Source organism: Dromaius novaehollandiae, chromosome 20 (genome assembly GCF_036370855.1).
Source record: "Dromaius novaehollandiae isolate bDroNov1 chromosome 20, bDroNov1.hap1, whole genome shotgun sequence".
Lineage (NCBI taxonomy): Eukaryota > Metazoa > Chordata > Aves > Casuariiformes > Dromaiidae > Dromaius > Dromaius novaehollandiae.
The window spans coordinates 13,464,791-13,483,824 of NC_088117.1; the positions used below are offsets into that span (position 1 = coordinate 13,464,791).

Sequence of the window (19,034 nt, forward strand, 5' to 3'; positions counted from 1 at the left end):
TTCACACTGCAGCTGTGCTCAGCCTGGCGTGTGCCATTCAGATTCCTGCTCTTTTTTTGCATCACTCTTATTCTGGGTTAGCTCTACTGGCTTTAAATAGAGCTGTTGATAAACTGCAGTAGTATAAATGGATAATGGGAATTAATTTGATCATCTGGACTCATTACTTTGTTGGTTTATGTTTCGCTCTGTATGGCGTGCATGATGCAAGGGAAGAAGAGTTCTAGTGTGAAAGTCTAAACTATTCTGAGGTGATGTTTCTGCCCAAATAGCTAAGACTTAAACTGATTTTTTTGCTATTTTGTTTGTTTTAAGGGCATTATACAGTTGTCAGTTTTATCACATAAATCTGTGTGTTGATGTGACTTTTCAAAGATATGTCCAGTCAGAGTAAGCTTTGTAGAAGGAAAACCAGGACCCGTACAGGCAAGTTTTATACTAATTTTCTTTGGTAATCTTGTCTAAGGATATTCTGCAGGCTTGCCTGTTACAGCCGAGTGGCTCTGTTTAAGCACATAAACTCCATCCTGGATACGTAGTTTTTATATAGGCTAGAAACAGAGGCATGGAATGGGGTATGTGTTGCAGCAGAAGGAAGCAGTTTAAAGGAGCAGGCTGAGTTGTGTGTGGGAGCTGCATGGAGGGTCAAGCAGAGGTCTGTTTCTATAAAGTATGCAAGCTGGTTGCCAACACAAATATTACCTAGCAGTTTATATGTGCAGAGAGAGCCCAGCAGACCCTGTAATGGGAATAGAATAGAATAATCATCAGTCTGGTTCTCTGAGGATGTCAGTCAAGAAAGGAAGTGTGTTATGCCAAAAAGCCTGGGTGGAACAGCAGGTCTAGAGGATTCCTTGTTTGAAGTATTTTGAATTATTGCTATTATTATATCAGGACAAAGACTAGAAACCAATTTTCTTTATTTAATTAAAGCAGAAGTTAGCAGAGGGTTTTCTCTGCTACGTGGTAGAATAATGGTCCAGGAGCGATTTCTGCTCTGGAGGGTGAATTCCCCGAGTGATGGCATTGCGTGCAATTCTTGTGCTTGCTGGCAGCTTACCTCCAAACACTGGCTTGGGGGAGGAAGCGAATCCAACTGATCAAATAGGTTTCCTTAGCTTGTACTGCATTCTGTTTTGTCCGAGCAAGGTTCCAGTTGGAAAGCAGCCATTAACACCTTGGCTGAGAATGCTAACGAGATGTAGCGTATGATAACTGCCCTCCAGTTCGGACAGTGCTGGCCTGAGCTGCCATTTGGGCTATCTAGTAAATGGTTAGACTTGCTAGAAGGAGGTCTCCTAATTCTCTGCACTACACTAACATCAAGTTACATCATAGAGCAACCTTTTTCTGTTTGAAATAATGAGTGTATATCAAGGAGTTAAAAAATCAGTGGTTTTCTGAGAAAAGGAAAAAAAAAATCCATCCTGTAACTCGGATGCTTTTCAGGAACTTGGCTGCTCTGGATATGAGAGGCATGTGCTTTTCCACACTGCTCTAGGTGATGGCTTAGTTCAAGGGGGCCCAGATTTGGCTCAGTCAACAGTCGTGTTGGCGTCTTGCCATCAAATGTGCATAAAATGGAGCTGACTGCAATTCCCTCCTCACTCTAATATGGAGGGGCAGCCCGGAGAGACCTGAGGCCCCAGTATGCCATGCTGTAGGTTGACTTGGCTCTGAAAATTACACTATGATGTGCAACTCCTGTAGCATGAGCTGTTTGCTGACTTGATAGTTGTTTTCTAGTCCCTAAGTTGTATTTTGGTGCCTTATCGTGTTAGCTAATGCATTTCAACCCATGTGCCTGTGTTTCCAAAATCTGTCTCCCTTCTCACAGTGGCTTATGTACTTTTCCAGATGTACAAAGTTCATGTCTCATTTGCAGAGTCTTTCTATGATTTTGTGGCTTACGTGCCTTGCCGCAAAATCAAGAAAAAACAACTGGCATTTTAGCTGCTCCAAGCACATTGTATGTAAATAAACCACTGAACAGTTTAGCTTGTGAAATGTAAATACACACAATTCAGCCTGCAGTGGCTGATGATATTTTATCTCTCTTCCTTCTTCCCCTCCCATCCCTCCCAGAAGTAGACTAGCTTGATGTTCTTCTCTCTCTCTTTTTTTTTTTCCTTCTATTGCTCTTTCATACCATGCAAATTACTAGTACTGTGTAGGTGGCATGCAGGGACCACTATAGGTTCTGATTTGAATTAAAACTGGATGAGAGGAAATATTTGCATCCTCTTCCACATAGCTTCTGACCCATCTTCTGGGGATTTCTGGACTCTCATGACCCAGAAACTCTGTCTCAGTGTCTGACTTTGCTACTAAAAATGAGCTCAAGCTCAAACTAGTTAAGTCAGTAGAAGAACAGAGGCCAACTGTGATGACATTTTTAGCCTTTGCCCTTTTTTCATCCTATATAGAAGAGGTCATGAACCGCAGGGAGCGGGATCACAGAGGGCACAGCATTGACAAATGCAGAACAAATTGCCAGTGGCAGAAACATAAAGCTGAGAAGCAAAAGTTTTGTGTTATAGAGATAATTGAAAATGGCCATATGCGTTACATGGTGATATCATGTCTCTTGCATTTAAAGTGAGGCTGTTTGTAGAGAATTTAGAAGAGCCTGCTGGTAAGGTGTGGGTTAGATTGATATCTTGATGCAGAAGACAGGGTTGGAAGGGACAGCTTTTTGTTTCCATGACATGATGCTAATGAGTAGCTCCATGTTGTTCTGAGGGTTAAAAAAAAAATGCTGAAGTTATTGTCTTGGATACAGACAGGTCTGCTTTAAGCAATAAAAAGATGCTTTTTTTTAAATACAAATAAAAATGCCAGTTTTATAGTGTAAGCGTTTATTTCAAGCTAAAATAATAAGGTTGATTCTGTGTTTTGGATATTATTTGAGTTGGATTTCATGTGAATTGGAATGGGGTAGAATTTGTGGTGTGGGCTATTTCCCTGTGAGGAGTCTTGAGATGTTTCCTGCAAAGAGGTTGAAGGTAATGTAGAGGAGGCAGCTCATGTGAACTTTGAGGTCTTAATGTTAGACTGTATTCCCAAAAGTTTGCGGTCCTCTGATATGCTGAGGAATGAACTAAGCATTCGTGTAAAAGTATCAAACTTTCTCTTGGTAGTAACTGCTTACTGTGTGACTGTGTGTGCTGGCTGTCTCTCAGGTACACGTGCTGGGACAGTGTGAATCTGGAGAATTCTGAATTTGTGTTTTCATCTTGTTTTCTTATATAGCCCCTTCCCCATTCTTTCCCTCTTTAGGAACCAAGGTTTATGCAATTCCATGTTTAGGCTTCCTCCTCCTTCTCCAAGTAACCTTTGCATCATTTGTCCAACATAACCAGCGTCGATGTAGGTAGACAGGTCCTGAAGACTATCTAGCCAGTAATTTTCCTAAAACTTGAAGGAAGTATGTTTAGTGCATCTGTTGAGGGGAAAGACAGCCTGAAGAGAGTTGCTACATGCTGTGGGGAGGCATGTGGCCAGCCCGTCAGCACGTATATAGCCCAGAGGTAGTTGAAGCACTTCCTTTTGCTCTGTGGGAAATCTGGGGTTATTGTGGTAGGTAGGGAAAGGTCAACAGGACAAAATAGAGGTTGATATGATACCAGGCTTCCCGTTTCCGTAAGAGAGAGGATGACTGACTGTGCATATGTGCGTGGGTAGTGTCTAAGGCTTGGCTGGTTTTGTAGGTTCTTAATCCTTTTTAAAAATGTCTCGTCTCTTGCTCAGTCTGCAGAGCTGCTCCAGTATTACTTCTACAAGTTGCTGTAAAATTGGTATATTTTAGTAGGAAAGCCGCTTTCTCGGAGAATTCCCTATTGCAGGAGAGCTAGTTGTATCTGCAGGTAATTTGGGGCCAGCCATATTGTAATTTGTTTAAATACAGAAGTCTCTTGTGTTTTACCCTCCTCTGTTATGCTGCATTTCTCCTTGAAGTAAACATCCAGGCTGAGAGAGCATAGTTTGAACAGCGTTATAAACTGAATAAAATAGCTACTTATTTCTCCTTCCTAAGTTGTATTTGAAGTTACTTTGTGTTGCGTTCAAACAAAAAAGGCCCCCAAAGCCTGGGCTCTGCTCAGGTGCTTTTCATTGTGTATTCTGTGTGCATGTCTGTACAGCAGTGAGCTTAGCTTGCGCAGAAACAGTCTGATCGCTCTTTAGACTAGAGGTGGGTATTACTGTCAGCATGGACTACAAACCCTGCACAGGAATCCAGGTGTGGTCTGTCAGCCTGCTCTCGGATGCGTCCTGCAGCGTCCAAGCCAGCTACTTGAAAATGGGCTTGGTATGTCTGGAGGAGTTGCAGTCACTGCAGTGCAGACGTGCCCTGAGGTGCACAGTGGTTAGAGATGAGAAATGCCTGTGTTTGCTTCCAACCTTTACTAAAAACCTTGGAATCATAAAGAAATCTGTTTTTCCCTCATATTTCTTTATAAAATCACTATACCTGACGCATCCGATTCTTCTGTTTGTCAGGCTTTACTGGGTCTGATGTATAGCTGCTCTTTGCCATTCTCTCTGGAGCATTGGCTCCAGCAATCTTTGATGCTCTTAGTCATTTTTTTTTTTTAGTTCAGTATTTTTCTTGAATAGAATTGATTGATGTCTCAGAAATTTTGGGGCAGTGGCTCTCAGTGGAGAATTAGGTATTCTGGGCAAAGGAATGAATTTGGTTTCTAATTAATTTTTGTGTTGTCTGAGGCTCTGTCAGGACTAGCACTCTGAGCTAGATAACATGGAAATGCACAGATGGTTTTCCCAAAACGTGCAGTTTAGCTTTGAAGCAAAATACTAGAAGTGAATATGCAAGCCTTTAGAAGGAAAGGAGAGGCAAATAGCAAGCAAAGCCGGACACATTGCTTGAAGGAGGCAAGTGCTGTGAAATAAACAACCTTACTCGTTCTGGCCGATGGTAGCAGAGTGGTGCTGGTCCATCTACCATAGTTCAGTAGCTTTTTTAGCTTTTTGTGTGTGTGTGTGTGTGTGTGTGTGTGTGTGTAAAAGATGAGATGGGAAAGAATTGTGGTATAACGCAGATGCAGGGATTTTCTTTTTTTCTTTTGATGGGTACTGCTCTCAACCATAGTTTATATATTTTTTTTAAAAAAAAAGCTATCAATGGTAAAGGTGGCACAACCAGCTGCTCAGAATAAAGGATAAGGAAGATTCTTGGCAGCTGTCTTTTCTTTTTTGCAGGGTGTCAGTGAGCTGTTAGGAGGCCAGCACAGTATCTCAGCATTGATTAGTGGGAGCTTGGAAGCTTTCTGGAAGCAGAACAGCGCTCAGATCTGATCTGGAAATAAGGAAAAGAGAATTAGATGTTTCTTGGTAGAGATTTGAGAGGTGATGGTACCAGACTTTGGGTATGGCTGTACAATTAAATTGCTGATAAGAAATAGATATCAACTGGACATCTGGCTTTATATCACATTCTCTTCTGCCAATGATGGCTGTGGGAAATGTGTCAGGGTGAAAAGGGAAAAGAAAGCTGATCTCCGTGACTCAAGATTTAAGACCTTTATAGACCAATAGATTGGAATGTGTTTTCCACCTGTTCGTTTCTGTGGGGAGCAATTCAGATTCCTTTTTTTCCCCCCTTCTAATAACATCTTAGTTTGGGAAAAATCCTATATCAACTGGATAGATGTGGAAAGTTTGCTTTTGCTTTTTTGTTACCCCTTGGGTCTCTGGATAAGGAGTAGGAGGCATTTGAAAAGCAGTGTTTAAGTATCTGTGCTATGATTTCTGGATTAAAATGGTAAAACTACCCGTGAAACTGCGAGTCAGGATGCAGCCATCACTTATCATCAGCTCACATGTCTAAGCACATGATTATATTTTCTGCTCAAATCCAGTATTTTAATATTAATCAGAACCTCAACTGTAAATCCTAAGCAATTTGTGTTTGATGCAAGCAATGAAACTCCAGATCAGCAAGAGTTTAGGACATGTAGTTCATATGCCAGTTTAATATTGTCTATTACATCTGTCAAAGAAACACAAGTTCTGATCCTGAAGCTAAAGGTTAATCAATATAGTCATCTAACTCAGTTCACTGCTTGGTTTTCAGTTTGCCGTCTTTGGGGGCAAGAATAATTAGGAAATGCATTCCTTCGAAAAAGACAAAGCTCTTCCTCTCCCTCCCAGTCCCATCCCAAACACGAACCAGCCTGGATCGTCCTGTTAGATTTGCATCTGCTGTCTTGTTCTGAAGGTTGTGTGCAGGTTATTTAAGGGACAGAGCTGAAAGCTCAGTAATCAAAACGGCTGGAGCCTGAAATAAAAGACAAATTCTCTGTCTAATTTTAGCTGAGAAGCTTCACTGGGTCACATTGATCAGTTCTCTGGGTCATAATAAATTTGTTGCTGTGCAGTTTGGCTGATAGTCAAGAAGTTGTTCTCTCCACCCCCCAAAAAGTAAAATGGCCTTTTAAGTGTAGTGCTCAGTGGGTGATATGCAAAGTACCACCCATGGCCAGGTGGTTTCAGGAGATGAACTGTTGTGAAACAGTAAACCCTAGGCTAAAGAAAAATCAAGACTCTGCTGCCCATAAAATAATGAGCAGTGCAGAAACAGGGTAACATAACTGATAATTACTTTGTCAGCCCAGAAGATGCGAAGGGAAAGTCTTCTCCTTTTACTTGCCTGAACTCTCCACATGTATACTTCAGTCTAGAAAATTAATTCTTTTATGATATTTCAAATATCAAAGCAGATTGCTTATGGCTTCCTCCTAAAAATCCCTTTCATCCATGTATGTCTTCTCTCAAACATTGAGTCTTCTGCTTTACCTGTCCAGGTGTTGGTGCATCTAAATTTCTGAGTTCTGGCCAGGTGAGGCTCCCCGCTAGCCTTTCCCCCTTTGGTGGTGTGGACTTGTGCACAGCTTTGACGAGAGTCACTCCAATAAGTCACTAAATACTCTCCAAAATGCCTCTAATTTTCCTGGAAAGCCAATTTTGTGGCAGTGGATAATGAGGAATTTTTCTGTCTTTCTCTGAGGCTTGGTCTTGATTCTTGGAGCTGTTTCAGCTTAAATTGTTGATGATGTTACTAACCAGCAGAAGTGTGAGTGCACATTATAAAATAGTAAGAGAAATTTAGATTGAACCTTAAACTAAAAGCCCCTTTCTAACCTCTGTAGTCTGTGGCCAGTGTCCTCCTTGGCTCTGCTGTGATTCATGGCCTTCATCATGAAGGAATCTTGTGTTTCCTTGCTTCTTTGTGCTAAACTTGGTAACCTTCAAGCTGAAAAGGTTTTAAAAATAACATGACTGTCTTCATTGGTTAAGTGTTGCATGATGAAATTAGCTTGGGTAAATGGCAAGGCTCAAAGGCTGAACAGAGTCTTAAAAAAAATTAATCTTCATTTGCAGAAGTGAAATTAGAAGACAACAAAGGAGTCTTCTGTGGCACATGCTGTTTGTTGGTTTCACTGATATCATTTGTGAAATAACACAGCCAAGAAGCTTAAGAAGCAATTGGATTTCTGTTTTGCTTGGATAACATTTCTGCCTTTAAAGGTACAGGATCTGAGCTGAGTGGGGGAAGTTTAAATTGGTAAAGGTGATGAGGTTTCTGTTCCCACACCACCCCCTTCCTGCTTGGTGGATCTCCACTACTTAGACCCTCAGTGGGCTTCAGCCTAGCCTGCCAGACATGAATACTTCATGCTTGATACTTAAGCCATATGTGCAATTTAATTGCACAGATGCATCTGAGGAATATAAACGCCTCCTGCACGAGCAGGAGATGAATGAGAGCAGAACCCTCTGTGCTTGTGCCTCACCTACTGCTGAGAAACAGAGCTGCTGCGGCTGCAGCAGTTCGGGATTGTTGTGGCTTGCAGAAAACCTCGACAGTGCCGTGGTCCCTAGAAAGACGTTGTTTGTTAATGTACCCTTTGTTGTCTTGCCATGTGCCACAGAGGAGAAAGTTTCTGCCGTTGGAGGTTTGCTGTTTATCAGCTATTTTGATAGTACAGTGGAAGTGGATTTGGTTTTCCTAAAGAATGCACTTAAGCTTCTGTTACTTGGCTGCTCTGCTTTATACACTGCTAGCCTGACATTTTATTGAGATATTGAACAAATTAACAGTACTTCTGATTCATCTTCGTCTGTAAACTTGTTTGGTTTTGTTACACAGCTTCTGCTAGTATTTTGTGGGTGTAATAATGGTGCTCTGGCTGTTGCGATTTACATGTTGAGTAGATGTCTTTATGAGCATGCTAAATGTTGGTGCTTACCAAGGCTGCATAACAGTGAGATTTAAAATCTGTTGGAGTTATGTGACTGTTGAGCACTGTAACTTTACCTTTGAAAGGCTGCAACTCTATGCAGATCAGCAGGTGCGTGAATTCACCTTTTTAAATGACAAAATAGGAGTTGTGTTCTGGTTTTTGGAAGAGTTACTTCTGAAAGATGTGCTAATTCTTATATTTAGGAAATCATACCATTTTTCTCAAAACGATGGTTTAAAGTATACATGTTTAAAAAGTTTGGACTGAATTCTTCTGGTTTTGAAATGAGAAAGACAGGATGTATATCGTGTATGTAAATTATCTGTACTCCATACTTTTGTGTTCAGTAGTATGGGCTAAATCACTATTGCCTTTGATTTCTTTGTTAAAATATAAGACAGAAAAAATGTGCAGCTAAAGTCTTGGTAATGAGATTGCTTGTCTCTGGCAGTACAAGATGAGAGTTTTAAGTCTAATGCCGATGGTCTTAGAGAGGATATAGTGTTTCCGCTAATCATTTAGATGAAGGAGGTAAAGTGCTGCTAATGGTATGTGCAGCTCTTATCCTCTAAATATGCACGTGATGAGGCTGTGGCATGTTGACTGGGAGGCAGGAGACGCCCCCTGAGATTCCTCAGCTGGGAGGAGGAGATGGCTCGATGAAAGGCAGATTTGCTGTACCAGCGTTTAATGCCAGGGAGTCAAGGTGCTGTGTCCACTCAGCTCTACTTACGCAGCGCTAGGAAACTTCCTTCGCTTCTCCCTGTCCTCACTCAACAGAGTTTTTCCACTCCTAACTTCCGGTGCAATATGCTGTATAGCTACAGTATTGCTAACTTTTCTGTAGAGTGATGGTTTTATTTCCTGGTAAGTGTTAGGTGTGAAGTTATGAGTACTTTCCCTCACCAGACAGCTGAATTGCAGTTTATAGTAATCTTGGCTGAATAATAGACCTGGCTGAAGGGGTGTGTGTCTGTAATTCGGTTACTTAACATACCTGTGCTTGACTTTCATTGTCAGCTTAATTTCTTTGGAGCAGAGTACTCTTTCACCATTCATAAAATGTGCTTTCCTTCACAAGCTTGAGTCTGAGTTTTGGGCCAGTAGAGAGTGCATACAGACCGTTGACTTCAGCAGTCTTTTTCTCTTCCAACTGAGCCTGGAAAACCTTAGCCAAAAGACAGCAAACCGCAGGAAGTGGAAATGAGTGTGATGTGACACACAACTTTGAAAATACTAGCTAGTTCATGAAACTTTCATATGTTTCTTATGTAATCCCTGCTGCTGCCTTTCACCTCCAACTGCTTTGCATAGCCTTGTCACTCTGGGATGCCTGTAACATCCTCTGCCCTGGGTGTTGCAGTGAGATGAATTTGTACAATATATTAATGTGTTCCACTAAGCAAACCTGGAATACGGAGTTCTGAGAGCATTTTGTAGCGAACCTGACATGTATGGTGCAGTGCTTGACTAGCCCAGTTATTCTCCCTCATAGAGCCTGAGGAGTTGGCAAAATCTTTGAGAGAATAATAAGTTCTGCTGAAAGTCACCATGTTCTGACTTAAGTTTTTTAAACTAATGTTTCAGTGTCCCCTTTTGCAGACCCTAGAGATTATTTTTTTTCTGGCAGTATCATTCTAACATGTGCTATTTCTAAAAAAAATATTTGTTGTGCAGAACAAACCAACAGTTTCTTTTGCATGAAAGAAAGGAAAAAGCATCAAGCACAAGGACAAAAAATTAAGTAGGCAAATATTTCTAATATAGCTGGTCTCAAAACTGGGAGAACTGTTTGCAGAAGAGCAGCACAGGTCTGTTTACTGATGGTATCAAAGGAAAGGAGCAGTCCATGTTGCGGTATACTACTGCTTGCATTTTATATATATTTTTTTTCATTTGGAGATTTGGAGCTCCGATATCCCTGAGGGAAGGACAATGTCAGTAGCTATCTTTCTCCCTTTGCTGTGCCCACTTGCTGTTTCTAATAATAATTTTCTCCTGTCTGTAGTGCTACTGCATTACAGCACAGTCTTTAGTGCAGGGAAGACCTCCTCCTTCCTGAGCAGCTCATGCTAGTAGTTCGTTCTTTGTACAGCACCAAATACCATCCTCCCCGGTGAATGATAAGCCAGAACCAGTGCGTGAGATAACTAATTGTAATTTCTTTCTCTGTCAGAGTGGAAAAGCCAGCTTCACCTATCATTTAACTGCTCTTGTTTTCCTTTTTCTTTCTGTCTCCCCTTCCCGTCTTTCCTTTGTATTCAGACGTGTTGTGGCTGAGTGAAACCAGGGTTTAAACTGCAGCAGCACCCATCTCATGCCTGTAACAAAAATGCTTCTATGAATTTCAAATCTATGAAAGAATTACCTTCTGGCAGCTTTTCTAAAAATATCTCACAGATGGAAATTGTCATGCTTGTTACAACTCTGCTTTGTCCTAATTGTTCTCTCATTTCTTTCTTGTTTTAAACTCTTATTTGTTTTCCTGGTTATTTTTGTCCTAGGAGAAGCGAGACTCTGCCTGCCTGTTCTGTGGTTCAGTCTGAATATTTTTATAATGTAACTTCTGTATGGTGTTTTTTGTATATTCATAGTGAAGATAAATTTGATTTGCAGTGAATAAGAAACCAGTCCATCCTAAGTAGGACTCACACTTACTTTTAAAGCATAATCTTAAGGATTTTCAGTTGGACTTTCCATTATACTGTGTACATCTGTAATTGCACTGTATAGTTTAGAAGTACTCCTGTTTTCCGAACACAGTATGTGGCAGAGCCAAAACGTGCCTATAATTATCATGAAGAGAGTGAAACTTGATCTCATCCATTGTCACTGTCCAAAGCTGATTATTTGAAGCATACGCCTTCTCTCACCCCGGAGGAGGTGATACCTGGATGCATCTGTTATATTTATTCCACTCCACAGGCAGTTATGTTTGCATCTTCAGGTCGTTAAGAGTAGAGGTTGTTTCATAATTGTGGAGATAACTACAGTTTCATTTCTTTCTACTCTAACAGTGGTTTAGCTATTTTATTGTAAAATCACCTAGGAACTAAGGAGGTATGTTGAGGCTTCTGTGTTTAATTTACTACGTACTGATAAAATAACTTGTCATAAGTGCCCAGAGTCTTCTCCATTAATTCTGACATCTCAGATCAAGTGCCTTCTGGTCACCTCCCTCCCTTTAAAAGCGGCAGTAGAAAATGAGATTAATTTTGTTCCTGTCTTAGTATTTAGGTGATTAAAGTTGGGTGAGAGGGATACTATCAAAATGTTTGACAAACAATAATGAACTTAGCCTAACTGTGTCTGAAAAGCTGGCAGATACAACTTTTACAGATCATGACATGGGTCAGAGTTTTTCAGGTTTCTGATAGAGTCCTGTCCAAAGCCTTTTGTAGAATAAGCAATAAACTTGCAATTCAAGGCATGCCGATGGAACTATATGTTGCATGTTAGACTGAATAAAACACTCGAGTCTTTCCTTTCTATAATATGAAATGCATATGGCAAAACAGATTAGAACCAGGTAGAAGATATATTTGGAATGTGGGATAGTAGAGATGTTTTCATGGCAACAAGTTTAATAATGATTTTTTTTAGATTAATACCTTTAAGTGTATTTTAGTCTTTTTTTGTAAACATCCCATTGCTGAGTATTGCGCGTGATTTTAATTTCCATCTGCATTTAAGTCTCTCCATCTTTTTTATCTTTTTGTTTCCAAACAATGTGTTCTGGTCATGTTCAGTAGTAGTGCTTTAAAATTTCAAATGCTAATACTAACTCTTCCTGCTTTAGCCTGCCTAATTTCTTGCCATCTTCTCACTGCTGGTTGTTCCAGGATGATAACCATGTCTGGAATCATGACAGCGTCCCATGTTTGTGATGGTTATCATCTGCTTAAGTAATATAAAATGTAGAGGTAGTAATATGAAATGGAACTGTTACATATTTCAGTGCAGTCTGGTTTTTATTGTCTTTGCTAACTCCACATGACGTACAGCAGACTCCGAAGCCTTCAGTCGTTGCGGTCCGCCGGGACCTGGCAGACATGCCCTCTGCTTAAACAGCAAAGTGTTGCTAGTTACGAAGGAAACAAACTTTCTGTAAGATACAGTTTTTAGAGGATGTGAGGTTTTGTTGTCTTCCCCTGCACTACTTAACTTTCTCTGTATTCTAATGAATTTTTAGTTCTCCAGTTGCTTCTGGGTTATTTCATGTGTTTCTAGTGCTTCACGTTTTTTCTTTGCCTCTGTTTTTCACATGGGGACAGTTTTGCTTTAGAATGGAACTTGATCAGGCATTTGTTGATATTTTGATCCTTAAAGCAATACAAGCTAAAACATCGAGGGATGTATACATGTGTTGGTGTATGGTTTTTTTAAGATTTCAGCTTACTCGGCTGTAGAGTAAAGATGCAATTTTGCAGTACTGGGGTTTCACTGGCAGGTCTTCCGCATGGAACAGCCGTTGTTTTACCAACAGGTAATTTTTTTCTGGAGGTACCTTTGAGTGACTGAGACTCAACTTTATTCCCCCTCTTTCAAAAAGTAAAGGCTGTCTACTCTCCTAAATATGATGTTTTTGAGAGATTAGTCAACAACAGATTAAGGAAAATGATGGCAGTTTTGATTTGTTTACATCAGCAGTTGAATAACCTCTCTTTCCAGCATCAGATCAGAGGGACTTTCTGTTTACAGTTGTTTCTATTCTTGATGCTTCTCTCCTTTCCTGACTTGTAAATGTTTTTAATGCCTAAAATCCTGCACGGACTGATATTTAAAATCTTTGGTATGGTATTGGGATGGAAGATAGAAATGTTGGTAGAATACTGCAAAATGTAAAAAGTTTCATTCAAAGCATCATAATTCATCCAGCATGCAGTGTATGCATGTCCTAGGTGAGAGCAATAGCCCTACAGGAAAGCTAAATTTCTGCAGTTAAGTGGTATCGGGGGCAAGGAGGGGAATTGTATGCCTTACCATACAAGTGTCTGCCTCTTACTCCCCACCCCAGCTTTGTAATACCACATTTCAGGCTAAACAGGCTGCTGGCTGTCTTTATAGCATCTGTGTGGCTTGGTTGCAACATACATTCTTCATTCTTGAAGCTGTGAGTAGAGGAAAAAACTTAATGTCCTAGTGGAGTGTCTTCAGGGCGTACAAATTTTTCAGGTCTTTCTGCAGTGTAAGAATATGCTTAAATGTGGTTTGTTCCCTAGGTTCCTTCACCAGCAGTGGCAGGTTGCTCCCTCTGCTTTCAGGAGTTTCTTTCCATGAGCAGAAGAGAGGATTTCACCCTCTGCCACAGTAGTAGGCCCAAGCCCTCGCGCTGCCAGCCAGATCAGGAAGCTGAACTTGTCGAAGGCTTTCCAAACTGTTTTGTCTTTAGCTGGGTCATCTCTCTTTTTCTCCATTCTTCTCCTGACTTTCCACAGATGAGTATTGTGCTAAAGATATAGGAGCTGGCTGGTCTTGAAGTAGACTCCTAAAATACATCTTAATTGTCTACAGTCTGAAAGGGCTCCCCCCTCCCCCTTTAATTCATGTGTTCTCATTTTTTGTTCTCCCTAGGTTTTATGGTGTGGAGATCGCTTTTTCTAAAAGTATTTTTTCTGCCTTCTGATGCCTTTCGGAATGGCAGGCGGTGAATTTTCTAGCTTACCAGTTGATTGCAGAAATAGCTCCCTTCACAGTGGGTCTGGCAGGCTCCTTTAATATGAGAACAGTGGTAGGTTTAGTTGTCTGCCCCAGGGCTAATGCAGATTGACTCTGTCAACGTTAGCGCTGGTTGGGATAGTTGGTTAGCATAACTTAAAGGTAGCATAAAATAAAATTGATTTTTACCATTAAATTCAAGGGATGATATACTGACTGTATTAAACACACTTTGCAATTTAAACAAACCCCTTAATTAAAAAAAAAAATGTATCTGAAGTTGCTCTAGAGTGTCCGGTCTGCCCCAGTGGAACGCCGCAGAACCCGAGGGCCTCGCCACGGGATTTAGGTCGAGCTTGCTGTGGAGCGCACAGGACCTGGGGTATCGTCCCTCTTCCTGAAACTCTCGAATTACCTCCTGGCTGCTTCCAACATCTGCCTTTTAGCTCTCACCATTTGCTTCAATTTCATATGTTGGTGCTTGAAGTACTTTGTGTTGTGTTTCATGCTGTGTGAATGTAAATGTTTAGAGATTTCAGACACAGGCTGGTGCTTCAAGATACTCATGTCCTGCTTTGCTAGGCTCACACCAACAGGCTTTGACATCTGGTTGGTATGTTTTGAACTCTTCATCCTGTCTGGCACCCATACTGTAGTTAACCTATGAGTAGGATAGATGCTTCCTGGCTTTTTCTGGAGCTCTTCACCCAGTGGCTTGTGCAGTGCACCCCGTATTCATGCAGCACACCCCGTATTCCCGCACTAGTGCTCCAGTGCGCTGTCTCCTGGGCATGTAGAAGAAAGCGAGTATATGCTACACCTTGTCTAAACGTGGCAACCATAAAGCTGCTTGGTTGGCAGGATGTGTTCCCCCAGCTATTGGGGATAACGGCTGATTCCTTCTGCATTTGGTAGGCATAAAATACTGGTTCAGGGAAGTATTTCTAAAGTTTGTTTTGTAATTGTGAAGGTTTATCACGAAAATTGATGAATGGTTCCTCTGAGTGCTTTCCAGTGATTGTAAGAAGCTTGCCTTGACACTCCCTGGCTTGAATTGGGATCTGTAGGTAATTATTTTTGCAAATAGCAGCCAAACAAGCTTCTGCACAAATGGAAACTTGTTACTTAACAAAAATGCTTACCAGATCTAGTAGAGAAGTTGCTGTAAGTCAATGGTTCTCTCTGCATTTGCCCAGTTAAAGGCATGTTTATCTTGCACTAAAATTCGGAGAGCACAGAAGAGCCCAAGACGTGGCAGCCATTTCCAGAGGAGCACATTTGCTGCTTTTGAGAAATTCGTAGTTCACTTTTGAATGAGGAAAAGGATAACGCTATATGTATGTACATTTGAAGTAAGCTTTTAAAAGGGCTCTGCCTATTTTGGCCTTTCATACTTCCTCATTCAGTTACTAGGCTTATCTGCATTATGTCTTACAGTTTTTTGTGCAGGTGATTACTGTACAATATGGCATCTTACTCCTATGAACAGTAAAAATAGATCTGCAGGTATCACTGTGGGGAGTGAAAACCATGGAACTAAACAATCTTGGAGAAGCAGAGAAAGCATGATATAATTTTTTTACTATTCTGTCTAAAATTGCTGTGTTATAACAGTAGCAACTAGTGAGCTACAGTTTTCAACAGCTGCATAAGAAAATGAAATGTAAACAGAACTGGGGCTTGTCTCTCTCTCTCAAATACTGTTGCAGGATAAACACTCACTCTGCAGAAAGGCAAATTTAGAGTGAATTTCTTTGTCCAAGTATGAAATCCAAGTATTGTTTATGTTTAAATCCTTTTATTGATAGTTTTGTGTTTGTGAATACAGTCCTCAGTTATTTTATTTTATTATTTTTGTGCCATTCTTATTTTAATTTTGCTCTGTTAGCGAGTGCATTTTGCAGTAATTATTCCCATGCTTTGGTCCTCAGCTGTTATTTTTAATGAGCCTTGAGAAGGGTAACCTGTGGGAGAGTTGCATGCTCTTTGTTACCATCCCTGTGGAGCTGTACATGCATCTAATCTGGCTGAGTTCATAGTGGCCCTCAATTATTGAGTAATATGGCTCTTTTCTTCTTCTTAGGACTGAGTTTGCCCTAAAAGAAATCATGTCATCAGGAGGAGCTGAAGATGATATTCCTCAAGCAGAGAGGAAAACAGTTACAGACTTTTGTTACTTATTGGATAAATCTAAACAGCTCTTCAATGGCTTAAGGTTAGTGGATTTTTGACAGTGTTCCTTGAAAAAAGCACTGGAACATATATTTCAATATGTGAGTCATGCCGAAGTCAGATGTACAATGAGCAGGTTGAACACAAAAACAGTAAGTTTGTTTAGAAGAGAACAAAGTGCATTTATTTATGCGTAGTTTTGGACCATATATGCAAGAATGCCTCCAGGAGTAAAAGTTCGTTTCAGGCCCTTCTGAGAGAGTAGGGAAGGAGATGTGAGAAACGTGAGTTGTATGTCTCAGTCATGTCAGTTAATAGTAAACTAGATATTGGAAATTCCATGAAGTTGATAGAATTTGTACTGAAAAGCTATGTATGAAGAAGTTTGCAATTGAGGTCCAGATGTTGCTATACACAGTAGACTGCATGTAAGTTCAAAAGATAGCATCCCAGAAACCCCACAGTCTGTGTCAAAAACAAAAACCTGATAGATGAGACAAGGATAGGCCTAGGTGGGAGGGAAAGGCAAAAAAAAGAAAAAGTAATAGTGTTTGGAAGAAAGTTAGGAAGTGATAAGCGGAGACTTCCAAACCACAGCCTATATGTGTCTGGTGAAACAAATTACATTTAATCTAAACTGTGGAGAATGGTCAAATCTGGATTTATCTACAAAATGTTTGCAACAAAATCTTGAAAGTGTAGTTGTTCTGTCAGCACCAATAAGAAAAGGAATAAGAATAATAGAGAATTCAAGGAAACCAGTTCACGTTTGGACAGTGATGTGGGCATCCTGCTTATTTTAATATACTCTGAGTTAAAGATTATTTATTCAGGAAGTGTTTTATTTCTAAGCGTTCCTGTAGAATCTCATGAGCAACACAGTTTTAGCTCCTATCTAGTTGGCAGTTCAGCCTCTTACTGGTCTCTGAGTAATACTGTATGTTTGGGCCCGTATAGCTTGCTGTTACTCAAACACAGATGGTTAGCAAAGATGTTTTTTCTTTTCTCCACCCCCCCATCTCCCCACCCCAAACTATTGATAATCTCTTTCATGTGCTTTAGGAGATGATTGCCCACGTCCAAAACAAACAATTTGTGCTCCAAAATCTGAATGGCAAATGGACAGTAAAGGCAAGCAGCTCTTGATGATTGCATTCAGCACCTCAGGAAACAGGCTCTAGAGCAAAATGACTGATCTCGAGGCCAGGATTTCTAGTATCGTGCATGCCGTCATACTGGCTTTCTGTTGCAGTTTGTTTGAAATTTTGACCTGAGGCACTGAAGAGGACAAAATACTACTGTTCACGTGTGGGTATGTGATGCTCAAGCTTGGACCACAGAGATGGCAGAGCACCTACAGCCATTCTATCTTTTCTCTTTGGCAGAGAGGGAATTAGTACCTGTATCAGGTTTTCAAATGAGAGATCTAGCTTCTATGTGTATCCATGGTATTTTGCAGAAAAGAAACCTTCTTACCCAGCTAGATGAAAGGAGGATGGAAAATATTGTTGGATGGAGTTTGGGTAATAAGAATAGAGAGATGGGCTTCAGCAGCCAGCTCTGCTGTGTGAATACAGGAACATACCAGGATGGGAGCCTGCGTCTGTCCTTGCTATAACTTGACAAGATTAATGTAGTTGCTTGTCACACTGAACCTGACCACCACTTCACCCACAGGATTTCTCACAGCCTGTGATTCCTATGGGAATAATGACTAGGTAAAGCAGCATTACAGTTTTCGGGTGTCTCCTCTGTTAGTGCTTTGTTCTCTTCTGGGCAGTTCATCTGGAAAGGACTTGGCAAGTACCCTGATTGTTAGTCCAATTGCTCGCTTTTAGCATGATAAATGCATTGATGCATGCCTGCCTTGTTGTTTCGAAGTTGATGGTGGCCTTTGCTGCTGTGTTTTATGCCATTCTGTTGCCCCTACAATGTTTCAAGAAAAGAAGTGGTGGGGGAGGGAGAGGAGAGCAGTGATTTCCTTCCTGAAACCTCCTCTGGGCACTTGAGCTGCAGGGAACAGAGCCTATAGCTGTGTTGGCAGCTGCTTAGTTATTGCTGCTGCCAAAAATGCAAGGGTTCAGCCTGCCACGTCTTTGTTTCAGTAGCATTTCCTTCCTCTCTTCCCAATACAGATGCCAAATACAGCATTTGAGGAAAACATATGATGATCTGCCAGGGTTGCTGCTCCAAAGTATACTTCATGCTTGCACCACCAGTGATACTCGTCCTTTTGTGGCCATATCTGCTAAAATAGCCTTTAGAGGGGAGGTCATCTTTATAGTATCTCTACTCCCTTGTTGAACAGCCCAAACTATGTGTTATAGCAACTGTTAATGAAGTATGTTCCAGCTTCTCTTTTCCTTCCTTTTCCCATTCCTACTAGCTTTTCTCTTTGGGAAAAATGCTTGGAGGAGAAGCGGGAGTGTGTTAGGAAACAGTTTTTCATGGTGTTCTGTTACCAATTATTACTTTCTTTTTAATATTAAAAAGAAGTTTTAAATGTGTTCGGTGTCATAGGGATGCTTGAAACTTTAAGAAATGGAAAGACTTTCCACATGTATCTTTCTTTCCCAGGATGTAAGGTCTTGTCGCTCATTGTGCAGGCTGCAAGAATCATGACAGCTCCTTTCATGGAAAGAGATGGTGGTATTTTACTGTTCATTTGTTTGTCAGACTTCTAGTAAGATGCATGATGCAAACTGAACCTCTGAATTTTGCATGATGCTGGTTGTTGTCTGTTGATCTTGATGGCTCCCATTCAAAATTACAAAATCGCAGTCCTTTCCTGAAAGCCATTGGACTTAGCTGTGACTATGACCAAAAACCACCAATGGATGGGTGGTTCCAGGAAAATGAGCATGGATGGGTGAATGAGTATGAGTTACAGAACTGTTCATGGCAATTGTCATGCACAAAGCAAGTTTTGTAATCCAGGTG

The 19,034-nt window shown here is 40.8% G+C and overlaps 1 protein-coding gene across 10 annotated transcripts in view; it reads left to right on the forward strand.

The window, feature by feature from the left end:
- The window catches only part of SCAI (suppressor of cancer cell invasion), a 51,256-nt gene that overhangs the window by 2,707 nt on the left and 29,515 nt on the right, over positions 1-19,034 (forward strand). For 6 of the 10 annotated variants that reach the window (XR_010392411.1, XM_064523976.1, XM_064523977.1 and 3 more), the window contains exons 3-4: positions 14,203-14,304; positions 16,006-16,137. The exons of 1 other annotated variant lie outside the window; for it this stretch is intronic. Coding sequence is in view for 8 of the 9 variants with exons in the window: in XM_064523976.1 (XP_064380046.1) it covers positions 14,203-14,304; positions 16,006-16,137 (234 nt within the window). In the remaining variant the exon portion in view is untranslated. The remainder of the gene's footprint in view (positions 1-14,202; positions 14,305-16,005; positions 16,138-19,034) is intronic. 3 more of the 10 variants (XM_064523983.1, XM_064523982.1, XM_064523984.1) reach the window with 1 other exon arrangement.